The 13,585-nt window shown below is 52.1% G+C and overlaps 1 protein-coding gene across 1 annotated transcript in view; it reads left to right on the top strand.

The window, feature by feature from the left end:
- Nucleotides 1-13,585, top strand: part of KCNN1 (potassium calcium-activated channel subfamily N member 1) — a 38,427-nt gene that overhangs the window by 12,415 nt on the left and 12,427 nt on the right. The window contains exons 4-6 of the mRNA XM_044420994.1: nt 4,179-4,320; nt 5,211-5,321; nt 5,492-5,619. Coding sequence (XP_044276929.1) covers nt 4,179-4,320; nt 5,211-5,321; nt 5,492-5,619 — 381 coding nt within the window. The remainder of the gene's footprint in view (nt 1-4,178; nt 4,321-5,210; nt 5,322-5,491; nt 5,620-13,585) is intronic.

Below are 13,585 nucleotides of genomic sequence, written 5' to 3'. Positions count from 1 at the left end.
GACCATGCCCCAGATGGTACTGGGAAATGAGATAGCCTCAAACTTGAACCAGTAGCCTCTCTCCATGATGGATAAGGCACAGAGGTCAGAGAGATGTCCATCAAGATTGGATGGTGGGATGGCCAGCTGGTGAGGGCTGTCAGTGATGGCACATGTCCTCTTCTGGGTGCTTTCATGCTTGCTTGAAGTGTCTAGAGAGGTCACGGGCTCTCCCACACTAGAGACATTCAAGGCAAAACTGGACAGTCATCTGAATTTGTTGTTGTTGTTAGTTGCGAAGTTGTGTCCAACCCATTGCGACCCCATGGACAACATTCCTCCAGGCCTTCCTGTCCTCCACCATCCCCTCAGACCAACTGCCCCAGTGACCCCATCCAGCCACCTCATCCTCTGCCATCCCCTTCTTCTTTTGCCCTCAATTGTTCCCAGCATTAGGCTCTTCTCCAGGGAGTCCTTCCTTCTCATTAGATGGCCAAAGTATTTGAGTTTCATCTTCAGGATCTGGCCTTTAAAGAGCACTCAGGGTTGATCTCCTCTAGGACTGACCGGTTTGATCGCTTTGCGGTCCAAGGGACTTGCAGGAGTCTCCACCAGCACCACAATTCAAAGGCCCCAATTCTTCGGCGCTCAGCCTTCCTTATGGTGTCATCTGAATGGGATGGTGTAAACTGGTGTCCTGCAACAGTAGGGGATTGGACCTAATGGTTTTCATGGCCCCTACCAACTTTACCATTCTATGATTCTAAGTGGTGGCTGGACAGGTCCAGGCACTCTTGGAGGATGTGGATTATCTAGACCCATTTCAATCAGGTTTCAGGCTGGAGTTTGGGACAGAGACTGCCTTGATTGCCCTGTACAGTGACCTCTGTTGGGAGAGAGGCAGGGGAAGTGCAACCCTGTTGATTCTTCTGGACCTCTTGGAAGCTTTTGACACCATCGACCATGGTGTCCTTCTGGACAGGTTGGCCAGGATGGGAGTCAGAGGCACTGCTTTTCAGTGGCTCCACTCCTACCTACCTGACTGTGTCCAAATGGTGGTGCTGGGGGTTGGTTGCTCTACTCCATGGTGGTTACACTTCCATGGGGCTCTATACTCTATACCCCCATGCTCTTCAAGATTGACACAAAACCACTGGGAGAGGTCATCTGGAGGTTTGGGGTGAGGTATCGACAAAATGCTGAATATACTCAGCTCCACCTATCATTTAACATTGGATCTGGATGAGGCAATCTTCATGCTGAACCAGTTTCTGAGTTCAGTAATGGACCAAATGAGGTCCAGTAAGCTGAAAGATGGAAGTGCTGTTGGTTGATGCTCTGTCTGACAGATTAGATGGCTATTGCCCTGCCTTGGATGGGGTTGCACTCCCTCTAAAGGACCAGGTCCGTAGCTTCGGGGTGCTCCTGGACCAAAAACATCCCTTGGCGACTCGGGGGCCAGGAGTGCCTTTTCCCAGCTGCAGCAAATACAACAACTAAGTCTTATCTGGACCAACAGAGCCCAACCACAGTTGCCCATGTGCTGGCAAGATCCTGACTGGATTGCTGTTATGTGCTCTGCATAGGCTGCCTTTGAAGATGGTCCAGAGACTTCAGCTGGTCCAAACTAGGGCTGGTGCATCTGCTGTCAGGTGTCAGTTTGCATTCCACGTAACACCTATTCTACACAAAGAACATTGGTTGTCAGTTGAAGCCTGGGCCTAATTTAAAGTGCTTCAGGTCCAATTTAAAGCCCAAGTCTCTTGGAACCTGGTTACTTGAAGGATCACCTTTTCCAATATACTCCTACCCACCCACTGAACTCTGGGAGTGAGGTCCTTCCTAAAGAGGTAAAAGAGATGACATTTCGAAGAAGGCCCTTCTTGGTGGCTGCCCCCTCCCCCCCCCCCCCCCCGGAATGGGCTTCCAAAATTGGTCCACCTGGTGCCATCACTACTTTCGTTTTGGCACCAGGCAAAAACAGTCCACTCTCAAAGGGTTTTTTAAACCAGACTTTAACACCTGATTGTAAAAGCTCACTCTGCTACCAACAGGTTGCCTGCACCTGCTCCTTCCCCCTTCACTTAGCATTGAACTGTTGGCCTGTTTTTAATGTTAGCTACTTAGAGAGCCCTTGGAGGGCTATTGAGCCACATATAAATTTGAAAATAACTAGATCCACTTAAGCATGTTTGTTTTTTAATTAAAATTATTTGTAACATTATTTCTGAGTTATGCTCAGGCCCAGAAAGAGACTCTGAGGTGACTTACCGTTTAAAATCATTTTAAAAATTGCTTCCAAAACGGAAAGTGTCACACTCAGCAACATGGAGATGAGGAGCAAAACCAGAGAGTTTAAGCACTCAGAAGCCATGCAGAACAGCAAAGATGTAAACAGGCTACCTAAAGCCATACATAAGAGGGATCAGTCTAGGCTCTTCAGGGAGAGAGCTCTATGACGGGGGGGCTGCCGCAGAGAAGACCTTGCTTCATATTCCCCCCTGTCTTGATACTGGGGACATACAAAGCAGGATAGGTGCTAAGGACACAAAATCCAGGGATAAACCACCCCTTCAAAAATGCACAGTTTTGCATATGCTAATTGACTTATGCTCTGAAGTCTTCGTGTGTACATGTCTTAAAAGTAGCTCTCTCCTCAGCATCCCCCCCTTTTGTGAAAAGGGATGTTTTGGGAGGGGAGAGGAGGGCATATGAAAACAATGATAGCTTCTACAAGTTATTTCTTATTACCTTATTTATTATGAGTGAATAATTTTTAATTACATTCACACCCCGCCATAAGTCTCCCAGAGTGGCTTATGTGGAATTAACAAGGCAGTTCCTAACATGACATACGAGGGGAAAGGGACGTGGAGGGAAGGGGGGAAGGGGAACCCAGGCACTCACACCGACACTTACAGCAAGATGTGTGGTTCTATTCTCTCAAGAACAGCAGTCTGGACTGACGATCAGTGTTTGGTTTCTCATAATTTTTGGTGGCCTCTGCAACCGCTGACTTGGTGTGTGCTCATGTGTGTGTGGGAGACCCTCCATGAATCCAGAGTTTAGGGGTTTCAGCTGCTCAAAAAATCCAAGAACCATTTCTTGTGCTCTCATGCTGAATCATGCATGAAGTAGCCTAAGTGAAGTAAGAGGAGCGCAAGGCTATCAGAAGTCACGGCTGATTTTTCCCACCCAGTTGCAAGCCTTTTCTCCCACTTTAGCCCATATTTCTCCCAAATAATTCAGGGGTTGCCAGAAAAGACCTGTTTTCCCCACAGAGTTACACTTCCCAGAATGGCTCATCAGTCAGTCCCTCTTCCCCAGAAACTCTGGAAACTGCCTCTCCATGTGAGGCACCCTGTGCCCTTGAAAATCTCAGGGTCCCCAAGATTCCCTGGGGAAGTCATGACTGTTCAGAGTGGGATAAAAGTGCCCTAAATGTTTGGGGTGGATGCAGGGTCATTTTGGAGGCAGCAGGGGCAAGCTGACGGCACGTTGCTTGGCTTGCCTGGGAGGGTTCTCCTGAGAGTGAGCTTCCTGGCACTGCCCCGTTCTCAACCTGTTCAGCGGAGAACTCTGAAACAGGGGCAGCTGCCAGCCAGGAGCCAGTGGCCTTGCATCTCTTGAGAGGTGTGGGGGGGGGACAGTAACACCCCCCAGAGGGCCCCTTCCAAAATGAGCCACTATGCCCTTGTCCAGGAGAGATGAAGGGAGGCGGGAGCAAGACAAGGAGATGCACGAGGGCCCAACGCCTGGCAGGGGTCAGATGCCGCAGAGCTCTCCAGGGTCCCTGGGACTTATTCCAGCAGTCCTTGAACAGCGGCAGCAGGGCGGCGGAGCAGGGAGCAACTCGGACCTCCGTTTCAGGGCTACAGCCATGCAGGGCTACTTCCAGCTTCCTCTCTGCACTGACCCTCCCACCCCTGTGGAGTTGCTAGAGCTGAGCAAGGTGTTGTTTCAGCTCCTCTGGCTCTGCAAAGCAAAGCAAAGCAAAGCAGCATTTTAAGGTGCTACAACTCCATGACATGTTTGCCCATCAGTACAGCTCAATGACATTCAAGACCCATCTCTCCCAGGCCCAGCTCCATCCTGAGAGGCAGTCTGCACTCACCCATACAGGGGGAAGGGCAGGGTGGAGCAGGGGAAAGCCAGGTTGGTTTAGATGGGTCATTTTTTCCCTGCTTCTCTTGGCATAGGTATCACGACAAGCAGGATGTGACCAGCAACTTCCTAGGGGCCATGTGGCTCATTTCCATCACCTTCCTCTCCATCGGCTACGGGGACATGGTCCCGCATACCTACTGTGGGAAAGGGGTCTGCTTGCTCACCGGGATTATGGTAAGGGACCCCAGCACCGCGATCAAAACAAACCACATGGCTGCAGACCTTCTGTTGGGCAGGGCAGCTGCTGGCCCTCAGCATGTTTTGGCCTGCAACTCCCACAAACCTGCAATATTTGCTGTGCTGGCTGGGGCTGATGGGAGTTGTTGGCCAAAACTACTTGAGGGACAGAAGCTGCCTACCACAAGCTAGGTGGCTAGAAGGATGCATACGTGCATCCTGCACCTCAAAGAGCAGCAGCAAATTTATTAGGTTTGGAAATCTAGCACAGCAGAGCTAGGGCACTTCTCCTTGACACCCTGACTTTCTTCTTGCAAGGTGTCTCTTTATGTGTGGGTGGAGGTGAGGCAGGAAACGATCAGTAAGGCGCGCTCAGTTGCTCCCTTTTAGCGCTGCCCAGAGATGAGCGACTCCATTCCATGTTGCTGCTTGCACAGATCGAGCACTTGCCTTTGACTACTTTTCTCTGTGACGTTCTGGCTTGCTCTTTGCAAGGCTTTAAACATGTATCTATGGTAGCATATTCCCCGCCCCCCTCTCTCTTATTAACTGCCAGGGGAGCATTCAGAAAAGCTGAGTTCTCCTTCAGAAAGTGGCATGGCCTCTTCCAAGACATCCAGACTCTCCTATCCCACTCACAATGTGCTATTCATCAGATTGGGCCTGTTGCAGCTTTTGTGTGCAAACCCTTCCCCTCCACATCACACTCTCAAATGTGCATTGCTCCCCACTTTTTAATAAGGTCCACCTTTTCCCCGGCAGGGATCTTCCCCAAAGTAAAAGCCCCACCTGCACTCCAGAGAGGTGCACTGCAGAGAAGTGCAAGTTAACTGTTCTGGCTCTCCTCGTCTAGCCCTGTCATGCATCAACCTTTCTTTGGGTTGCAGGGCGCAGGGTGCACCGCCTTGGTGGTTGCAGTCGTGGCCCGGAAGCTTGAACTCACCAAAGCTGAGAAACACGTCCATAACTTCATGATGGATACACAGCTCACAAAGCGGGTAAGAGACGAAGGGCCCAGTCCCTGTGGCCAGCGGTCAGGAACGGGGCAAGGAAACCCAGCAAAGTGGAGGTACCCAGGAGGAGGGCCTTTCCTCTTTGCATCTCCCACTCCACCGATGCCTCTCCCTTCCTTGCTTTTCACCCACTCCCTGCCCCCCCCTTCCCCTAGGTGAAAAATTCTGCCGCTAACGTACTCAGGGAAACATGGCTCATCTACAAGCACACCAAGCTGGTGAAGAAGATCGACCATGCCAAAGTGCGGAAACACCAGCGTAAGTTCCTCCAAGCCATTCATCAGTAAGTCCAACACGTTTACCTGCTTCAAACAGCCCGGTGCCTGCCACTTCCCACTGCAGCCTGCCTCCCCAGCGCCTGCCCCATCACCCAGTCCCTCCTCTCGTGGGCCCCTTCTGGAACTGGGGGAATGCTGTCCTGGTGGAGCCCTGCCACACGACCCCTGCACAACCTATTGCTTGCTGGAGGGGGCAGATGGGTGGGCAGTTGTCTTAGACAAGTCTTCTCTGGCTTGCTTTGATAGGGCTGGGCATGAAGGACCCCTCTGCCCTGGCTGCATTTTAGCATGACCATGAGATGGGTGGGCTTCTTGCAAGTTGGACCACTGGCCCATCCAGCTCGGCATAGCCTACTTCACAGGACTGCAGGACTGCAGCTCCCCAGGATTTCCAGGAGGCCTTTCCTGCCCTACCTGGCGATGCTTCCAGGGACTGAGCCATGGGCAAAGCAGGGTCTCAAGCTCCTCCTGCTCCAGCCCCTGCCCTGAACTGATTGTAGGAATCTGGTCCTCATGATTCTGAGCAAAGGGCTGACTTAAGCAGAAATGTCATTCCCCACAGCAAAACCTTCCGGATCTCCTTTGCTGCTGCTTTCCTCAGACTGGCGCAAGCACCTGCCTTCCGAATGCATTGGTTTCCTGGAAGGCCACCACCATGGTTGAGGGTAAAACATGCCCAGGGGAAGGCGAGAGTTCTCAGGTTAGGAGTGCTACCCCGGAGTAGCTCCCATGTCCATGCAGGCTGCGGGTGCGCAACGAGGAGGAGACCCTCCTCCTGCAGTGTGGATGCGGACAGCCCCAGTCCCACCCACGAGGGGGCAGAGCATCCACCTGGTGGCCACAAAGGTGTGGCAACCCTCAGTGGACGGAGGGCGACACAGGGAGACAGCAGACCAGGTTGCCCCCACACATGAACACTCCAAGGACCCCAAATTGTGTGTCCCGTGGAATGAAGTGCTCAAATGAGCACTCCAAACCTGCCAGCAGGGTGGAAAGCTGCCTTCTCCACCAGGACTGGCTCCTCTCACCTCTCTGGCATCCAGGCTGTGACCTTTTCTGCTTAACTGTCTTCTCTACCAGGACCCGCTGAAATCAACAGATGTTCCTTCTGAGTAGACCTTGCCAGCACACCCTGAGTTGCCCTACAGATGGGGACCCCTCACTCCCATGTCAGTGGGGGGTTGTATCCACCCCAGGCCACAGTCTGAACTCTAAAGGAGCTCCCCCAGGTGCAGAATCCAGCCCCCAAATAGGTTCTGCACCATGGGTGGCTCCTTTAGAGTTCGGACTCTACACTGACTCAAGCCAGGGTAAGAGAAGAGACCCTCCATCAGCAACCTGCCCCCTAAACCAGGCTGTCTCCTGCTTCCCTGCATCCATCCACCAGAGGGCGCTGTGGCTTGCCCAGGCATGTCAGGGCTTTTATTTGCATCCTGGCTCTACCCTGCCAGTGTGTGTGTGGATGGGAGAGAGAGAGTTGGAGGGAGGGATTCCTTTTAATATGCATAGCTGTTTCATGCCACCCCCCTGCCTCTCTGTAGTGCTGCAGGGTGGCTGAAGCACCATGAAGCAGTGAGCTTCCATGGATGCACCTCCCCGCCTTCCCGGACAGCATTCATTCTTTCAAGCTGAGATGCATCTCTTTCAAGCCAGGGTGGGCAACATGGACCCAGAAGGGCATCCCAGCATTCTTGGAGGCTTTCACCAAAATTTGACAGGGTGGCAACAGAAGTGGTCTGATTGCCCTACTTTTCAATCATGCCAGATGTGGTTTCCTGCTGAAATTGGGGTGTGTGGTGGGGCAGAGAGGTAGTCCCCACAGATTTTGAGGAGGCCCACGGAGGGAATCAGTCCCCAGGCCTCTGGAAGTGGCCCACCCAAAATGTCCCTGTTTCCAGCTTCCCCCAGGTAGCCTCCAGACTGTCCGTGCTTCTTCCAAGCAGGAGGCAGGAGGTGTGAAAGGGGCGCCCCGGAAGCCGCACAGGCATGATGTGTGTCCATACGCTCACTTTTGTCTCTGCCTCCTCATGGCAAGAACAGAATATCCAGACCAATCATGTCAGTCCCATTAATGCTCATAATCTAGAGGAGTCTTCCAATGCTTGGCAGGGTCACTGTTGTTTCTTGATATAAATTCAAGGAGCTGTTTTGCTTCTTGCCTCAACTTTGGCCTTTCTGCCTGGAGGCGAAATGGGGCCATAATTTCCTCATGAAAACAAGTTAACAAAACAAAGCCAAGCTCCGCCTCCTCATTGACGAGTCCTGTCGCGTGCCCCCCCCCCCCCCCACTGGAGTTTCCTCTGTGTCAGGCAGGTTGTCTTATCGGTGCCATTCCTGCAGTTTGTCAGTTTACTCTATCCATACTTTTAAATTATGGATCCATTTTATAAAGTTATATACATCCGTTCCATGAATATTGTGAGGGAAGTTCACAAAGAAGTCAGAAGTTCAATAATACGTGTATCTGCACACTGAAGTGAAAAACCAGCTGGATAAAATAGTGGTCTTGCAGTCACCTTGACACTTGTGGAAATGGCTGGGAAACTCCAAGAAGTCCCCTGGGAATAAGAGGCCCCTCGGAATATAAACATGGTGACCTTACACTGGGCCAGAGGCTGCTTTTGTGCCCAGTGCAAGGGAAGTCACGCTGAGGCTTTTTCTGCCTTGCCTTCAAAAGGAATCCTAATGATGTAGCTTTGGTGATGCCCTCTGTTCTGCATAGGCTCAGAAAGAATGGAAAGTGACTTTTGAAACAGTCATTTATATATTTTTATTATTTGTCTGTAATATTCATTTAAAATGTCTTGGCTGCCACCCAAATAATTTTTCATTTTGTGACATGTTCATCTAGTTCCTCAGCCAAAATATATGTCTTGCAATTAATTCATAAACAAGATGGTCTTTGCAGGCTTCCATTCTGAAAAAAGAAAGAAGACATGATACAAAAGGAAAAGGGGGTGAGGAGGGGCGTGGAACGCATTAAGCAGGCATTGAACCAGCCATAGAGGGCAGGTCCCCTTGCCTGCTCCTGTCGCCAGCTTGCTTGCTGCAGTTCCTTTGGCCAGGCCGCTCAGTGCTTCCTGTGGGATTCGCCCTTTCCGCTTCTGAGTGACCGGCTGTGCCAAGATGGAGTGAGCAGCGGGAGGGTCTCGCCCTGTCCTCGCCTAGCATTCTCGTGACTCCACCTCGCTTCCTGCTAGCTGTAGCACCCTTTCAGGCGGCTGCTGCCAACCCACAATTTCCCATTCTGGATCTGTCCCACCATATAATGCCTGGTCTATAGCATCGCAAATCCAGCTCCTTGCTCTGGAGGGCAGGGGTGCCGAACCTTTTGGCCTTGGCCGAATCCTGCTCGGATCTGGCCCTCAGGGATTGTTCGGTGGTTCCCCTACTTTTGTGGCTTTCATGCCTCCATTCTAAAAGGTTGAACAGTCTCTCCCGAAGGCTTAGCCACTGGCCAGAAGAGCTTTAAGCTAAAAGGCATGCATAAGAGACGCAAGTAATTGGATGGCATACAAATTTTATAAATAAATAAATTTCTGGCCCTGCCTCTTTTGCCTTTGGCTTCAACCAACACTGAAATGCCACCCCCGAGGACTCTTAGAAATGGACTTCAGCCCATGGAGCATGGGAGGTCTGCATCCCTGACAAACTGTGTGCATTTTCTGCTCCCCCCATGGCACTTTGGGTTGGGCTCGTGCTCTCCAATCAGAGTATGGAGACTGCAACCTTGCACTGGGGGCATGGGAGGGCAGTGGCAGAACCCATGGACACGGGGAAGAGGAAGAGCAGGCTGCGTTGGTGCTTTGCCTGGTGGTGGGTTCCCCCGCCCACACATTTTACTTAAACTTTTGTTGTTTTGTCTCTGTTTTGCCCCCTCCCTGACCATGCAGAGCCCAGAAGTAAGTTAATGTTTGTCTCCCAGCTGCCTCTTTGTTCTTGGATGTCTGCACTCTCTGCATGGTTTGTCCATCTGGGTTCTATGCTCTGGAGGGCCACAGTGGATCCCATTCACAAATGCACGCACTCACTCCACATTTCCAGTTCGCTTGCCATGGCCACTCCCTGGCATCCCAAATTTCACTCCATCTGAAATTTGGACCTGCAAAAGTGGATCCAAACAGTCTAGATCTGTAACATGCCCCCCAAATGCCGCCACCGGCTCTTATTGGGATGCTCTCAGTCCCACCCCACCAGGATACACCCTGTAGCTTTTGTGCCACTCTGTGCCTGTGCAATGGCATTGCTGTGGTCCTTGAGGACTAGCAACTTGGCCTTTCAGGAAGTTGCACATGCCCATTCATTTCTATTTATCATGTGTACACATGGCTGTGCACCCCCTTCCGCCTTACAGAAAATGCCTTCTCTCCAGTTTCATGGCTGCTCTCCCAGTTCTAGCCCAGAAATGTTCTTCCCAAATTCCTCCTGGATCAGACCAGCAGTGCTGCCCCATCTGGAGTGCAGTATGGCACCCCAGCGATGGCATGTTTTCCCTTTGGTCTTGACAAGATCAGGACTGCCCTGCCTGCCATACTGTTTGGGTGCCCCCCCCAACCATGAGGCTCTCTGTTGTGGTGCTGCACCCTCCTGCCTCCCCGCAGGCCCACGGAGGGTGCAAAATCAGAACTGGGCAACAACTTGAAACAAACCAACAAATGAAAAGCTTCATGGGAAAGGATGAAATTGCACAACACGCCCTGATGGCCCTGAGCCCACCTCGGAGAAATGGCAGAGAAATTTCTCCATCCTCCCCATGGAGAAATTTGGCGGTATTGTTCCCCCCATTCCTCTGCCCACAGCTTTGAAACACCCACAAAGAAACATAGAAAACAGAGTGAGTCAGAAGGGGCCTCCCGGGCCATCTAGTCTGATCTCTGGCACCAGCCAGCTCCACTCACGACATGCCCACCATGTGGACGTCCAGCCTGTCTTTGAACACACTAACCGATGGGGCCTCAACCACCTCTCGTGGAAGCCCATTCCACACCCTCGGGGTCCTGACTGTCAGGAAGTGCTTCCTGGCATCCAAATGGAACCTGGGTTCCCTGAGCTTGGCTCCGTTGGAGCGCGTCCTGCCTTCCTCTGCAGGGGAGAACAGGTTTCTACCCACCTCCGTGTGACATCCCCTCACATACCTGTATGCCGCCAACAGATCCCCTCTGAGTCTCCTCTCCTCCAGGCTGAAGAGACCCAGTTCCCTCAGTCTCGCCTCGTACCCCATCCCCTTCAAACCGGCCACCAACCTTGTGGCCCTGCGCTGCACTGACTCTAACCTGGCTATATCCTTCCTGTAATGAGGGGCCCAGAACTGAGCACAAGACTCCAGTTGCGGGCACACCAGAGTCGTGTAGAGTGGTAGTAATACCTCTCTTGCTCTAGAAGCCACACTTCTGGCTATGCAACCAAGGGTGGTGTTCACCCTCTTGACCACCGCATCACACGGCTGGCTTGTGTTTAGCCTGCATTCAACCAGCACCCCGAGGTACCTTTCACAAGTGCTGCTCTCCAGCCACTTGTCCCCTAATCTGTACTTTTGACACCCATTCCTATGCCCCAAGTGCAAGACCTTGCACTTATCCACACTGAACGCCATCCTGTTGTCTCCTGCCCACTTCCATAGTCTGTCCAGATCCTTTTGGATCTGGAGTACCTGCTCCTCAGTTGTGGCCACTGCTCCAGTTTTAGTGTCGTCTGCGAATTTGATCAGCAGACTGTTCACCCCTTCTTCCATGTCGTTAATGAAAAGATTAAATGGGATCGGCTCCAGGACAGAGCCCTGGGGGACCCCGCTTGTCCCTGGCCACCATCCCAATGATTCCCCACTAATGGTTACCCTCAGCTTTCGGTCAGTCTACCATGCCCTAATCCACTGGACGGTGCTTTGGTGTATCCCAAAACTCCTCAGTTTCTCCACCAGGGTATCATGGGGCACTTTGTCAGAGGCCCTGCTGAAATCCAGGTATACCACATCCACTGCATCCCCTCCATCCAGCCACCTCGAAACCTTGTCATAGAATTCCACAAGGTTTGTCTGGCAGGACCTGTTTTTGCAGAAGCCGTGTTGTGTGGCTGCCAGCCTCCCTTCCCTATCCAACATCACCAGATCTCTCTATTATGAGCCTTTCCATTGTTTTTCCTACAATGGACGTAAGGCTAACTGGTCTATAATTCCCCATGTCCTTTCTACTACCCTTTTTGAAAATTGGGACCACTGATGCCACCCTCCAGTCCTCTGGAACTTCACCCATTCTCCACAAGTTCTCAAAAATGGAGGCCAGCGGGCGTGAGAGAACCCCTGCCAACTCTCTAAGTACTCTCGGGTGTAACCCCTCAGGGCCTGGCACCTTTGTAATGTCCAATGCCCTGAGGAGCCCCTCGACTTCAAGGGGGGTGACTCTAATCTGTGCCCCTAAGTCCCCAGCCTCACCTAATCTCCTATGTGGATATCCCCCGTTCTGCTTTGGGGAGAACACAGAGGCAAAATTGTCATTTAGCCTCTGTGCCTGTTCCCTCATATCAGTCACTGGATCTCCTTCCTCCTTATTTAGTGGTCCCACCACTTGTCCCCCTTCCTCTTCCTATTTACATGCTGAAAGAAGCCCTTTTGTTGCTCTTGATATTCTTGGCAACTCTCAACTCGTAATCAGCCTTAGCCTTACGAAGAATCCTTCTGCAACAGGCCTCCTCCTCCCGGTATACCCTTTTGTCTATTTCCCCCAGTACCCATTTCCTGTGGAGGTTCCTCTTTCGTCTAATCGCTCTAACCACCTCCTTTCGCATCCATGGCGGCACTCTCCTCCGCCTCCCCACCTTACTGACTAGAGGTATCGTCAAGGCTTGCGCCTCCAAAACCTCCCTTTGAGTGCCAGCCACCCCTCCTCAACTCCCTTGCCTTCCAGCAACCCATCCCAGGAGACTTTCCCCAGTCTGGCCTACAGTTGGCCAAAGTTGGCCCTCTTGAAGCCCCAGCTTCTTGTGCTCGACCTGCTGCCCGTCCCCAGGCCCCTGATCTCAAAGCAAAGGATGGGGTGATCACTCGCATCCAGAGCTCCCCTAATCTGTACCTCATCTATCAGCTCCTCCCTGTTGTTCAAGACCAAGTCAAGGATGTTCCCCCCCCCCTTCACCTCTCAGACCCTCTGTGTGAAAAACGCTCCCTCAATAGCTTCTAGGAAGCAACGTGACCTGGCTGTCACCGCCGAGTGAGTCTCCCAAGTAATATCCAGGAGATTGAAATCTCCCATAAAGACTGTGTCTCTCCCCCGAGATATCCTTAGAATCTGGCCTGTCAGGACATCATCCAAGGTCTCAAGGTGACCTGGAGGGCGATAACATACCCCCACTGTCAGGTCTCTTTCCCTGTCAAAACCTCTTAGTTTCACCCAGACTGCCTCTGCCGAATCCCCACCTGTGCTGCATTCTATCCCACTGCATCCTATCCCTTCCCTGACGTATAAAGCCACCCCCCACCCCTCTTTCCCTTCCTGTCCTTTCTGAAAAGGTGATACCCTTCTATGTTCACATTCCAGACTTGCCTTTCATCCCACCAAGTTTCTGTGATTCCCGCCAGGTCATACCCTCCTATTCCCAGGAGAGCTTCAAGCTCTTCCTGATTGTTACCCATGCTCCTAGCATTGGTGTACATGCACCTCAACTCCTTCCCACCGCTTCCTTTCCTTGGAGTCCCCAGCCTCCTCCTGCCTCCCATCCTCCCTGATACCTGGCCCCTCTCAGAAGGAGTCCTGTCAGTCCCTGCAGTACCTCTAAAACCCTGCTCCCAGAGCCCTGATCCTCCCCCCACACTTGTCCAGTGCAGACACGTTACTGGGGGGCCTGACCCCCACCCCCCCAGCTCAGTTTAAAGTCTTCTGGACGAAGCTCGCTAGAGCATCTCAAAAGGACCTGTTCTCCATCCTCGTGAGGTGCAACCCGTCCCTTGCCAGAAGTCCATTGGCAAGAAACCGGGTGCCG

This window comes from Varanus komodoensis, unplaced genomic scaffold, assembly GCF_004798865.1.
Source record: "Varanus komodoensis strain SLA01 unplaced genomic scaffold, ASM479886v1 scaffold113, whole genome shotgun sequence".
Classification (NCBI taxonomy): domain Eukaryota; kingdom Metazoa; phylum Chordata; class Lepidosauria; order Squamata; family Varanidae; genus Varanus; species Varanus komodoensis.
This window is presented reverse-complemented; position numbering and strand designations above follow the sequence as displayed.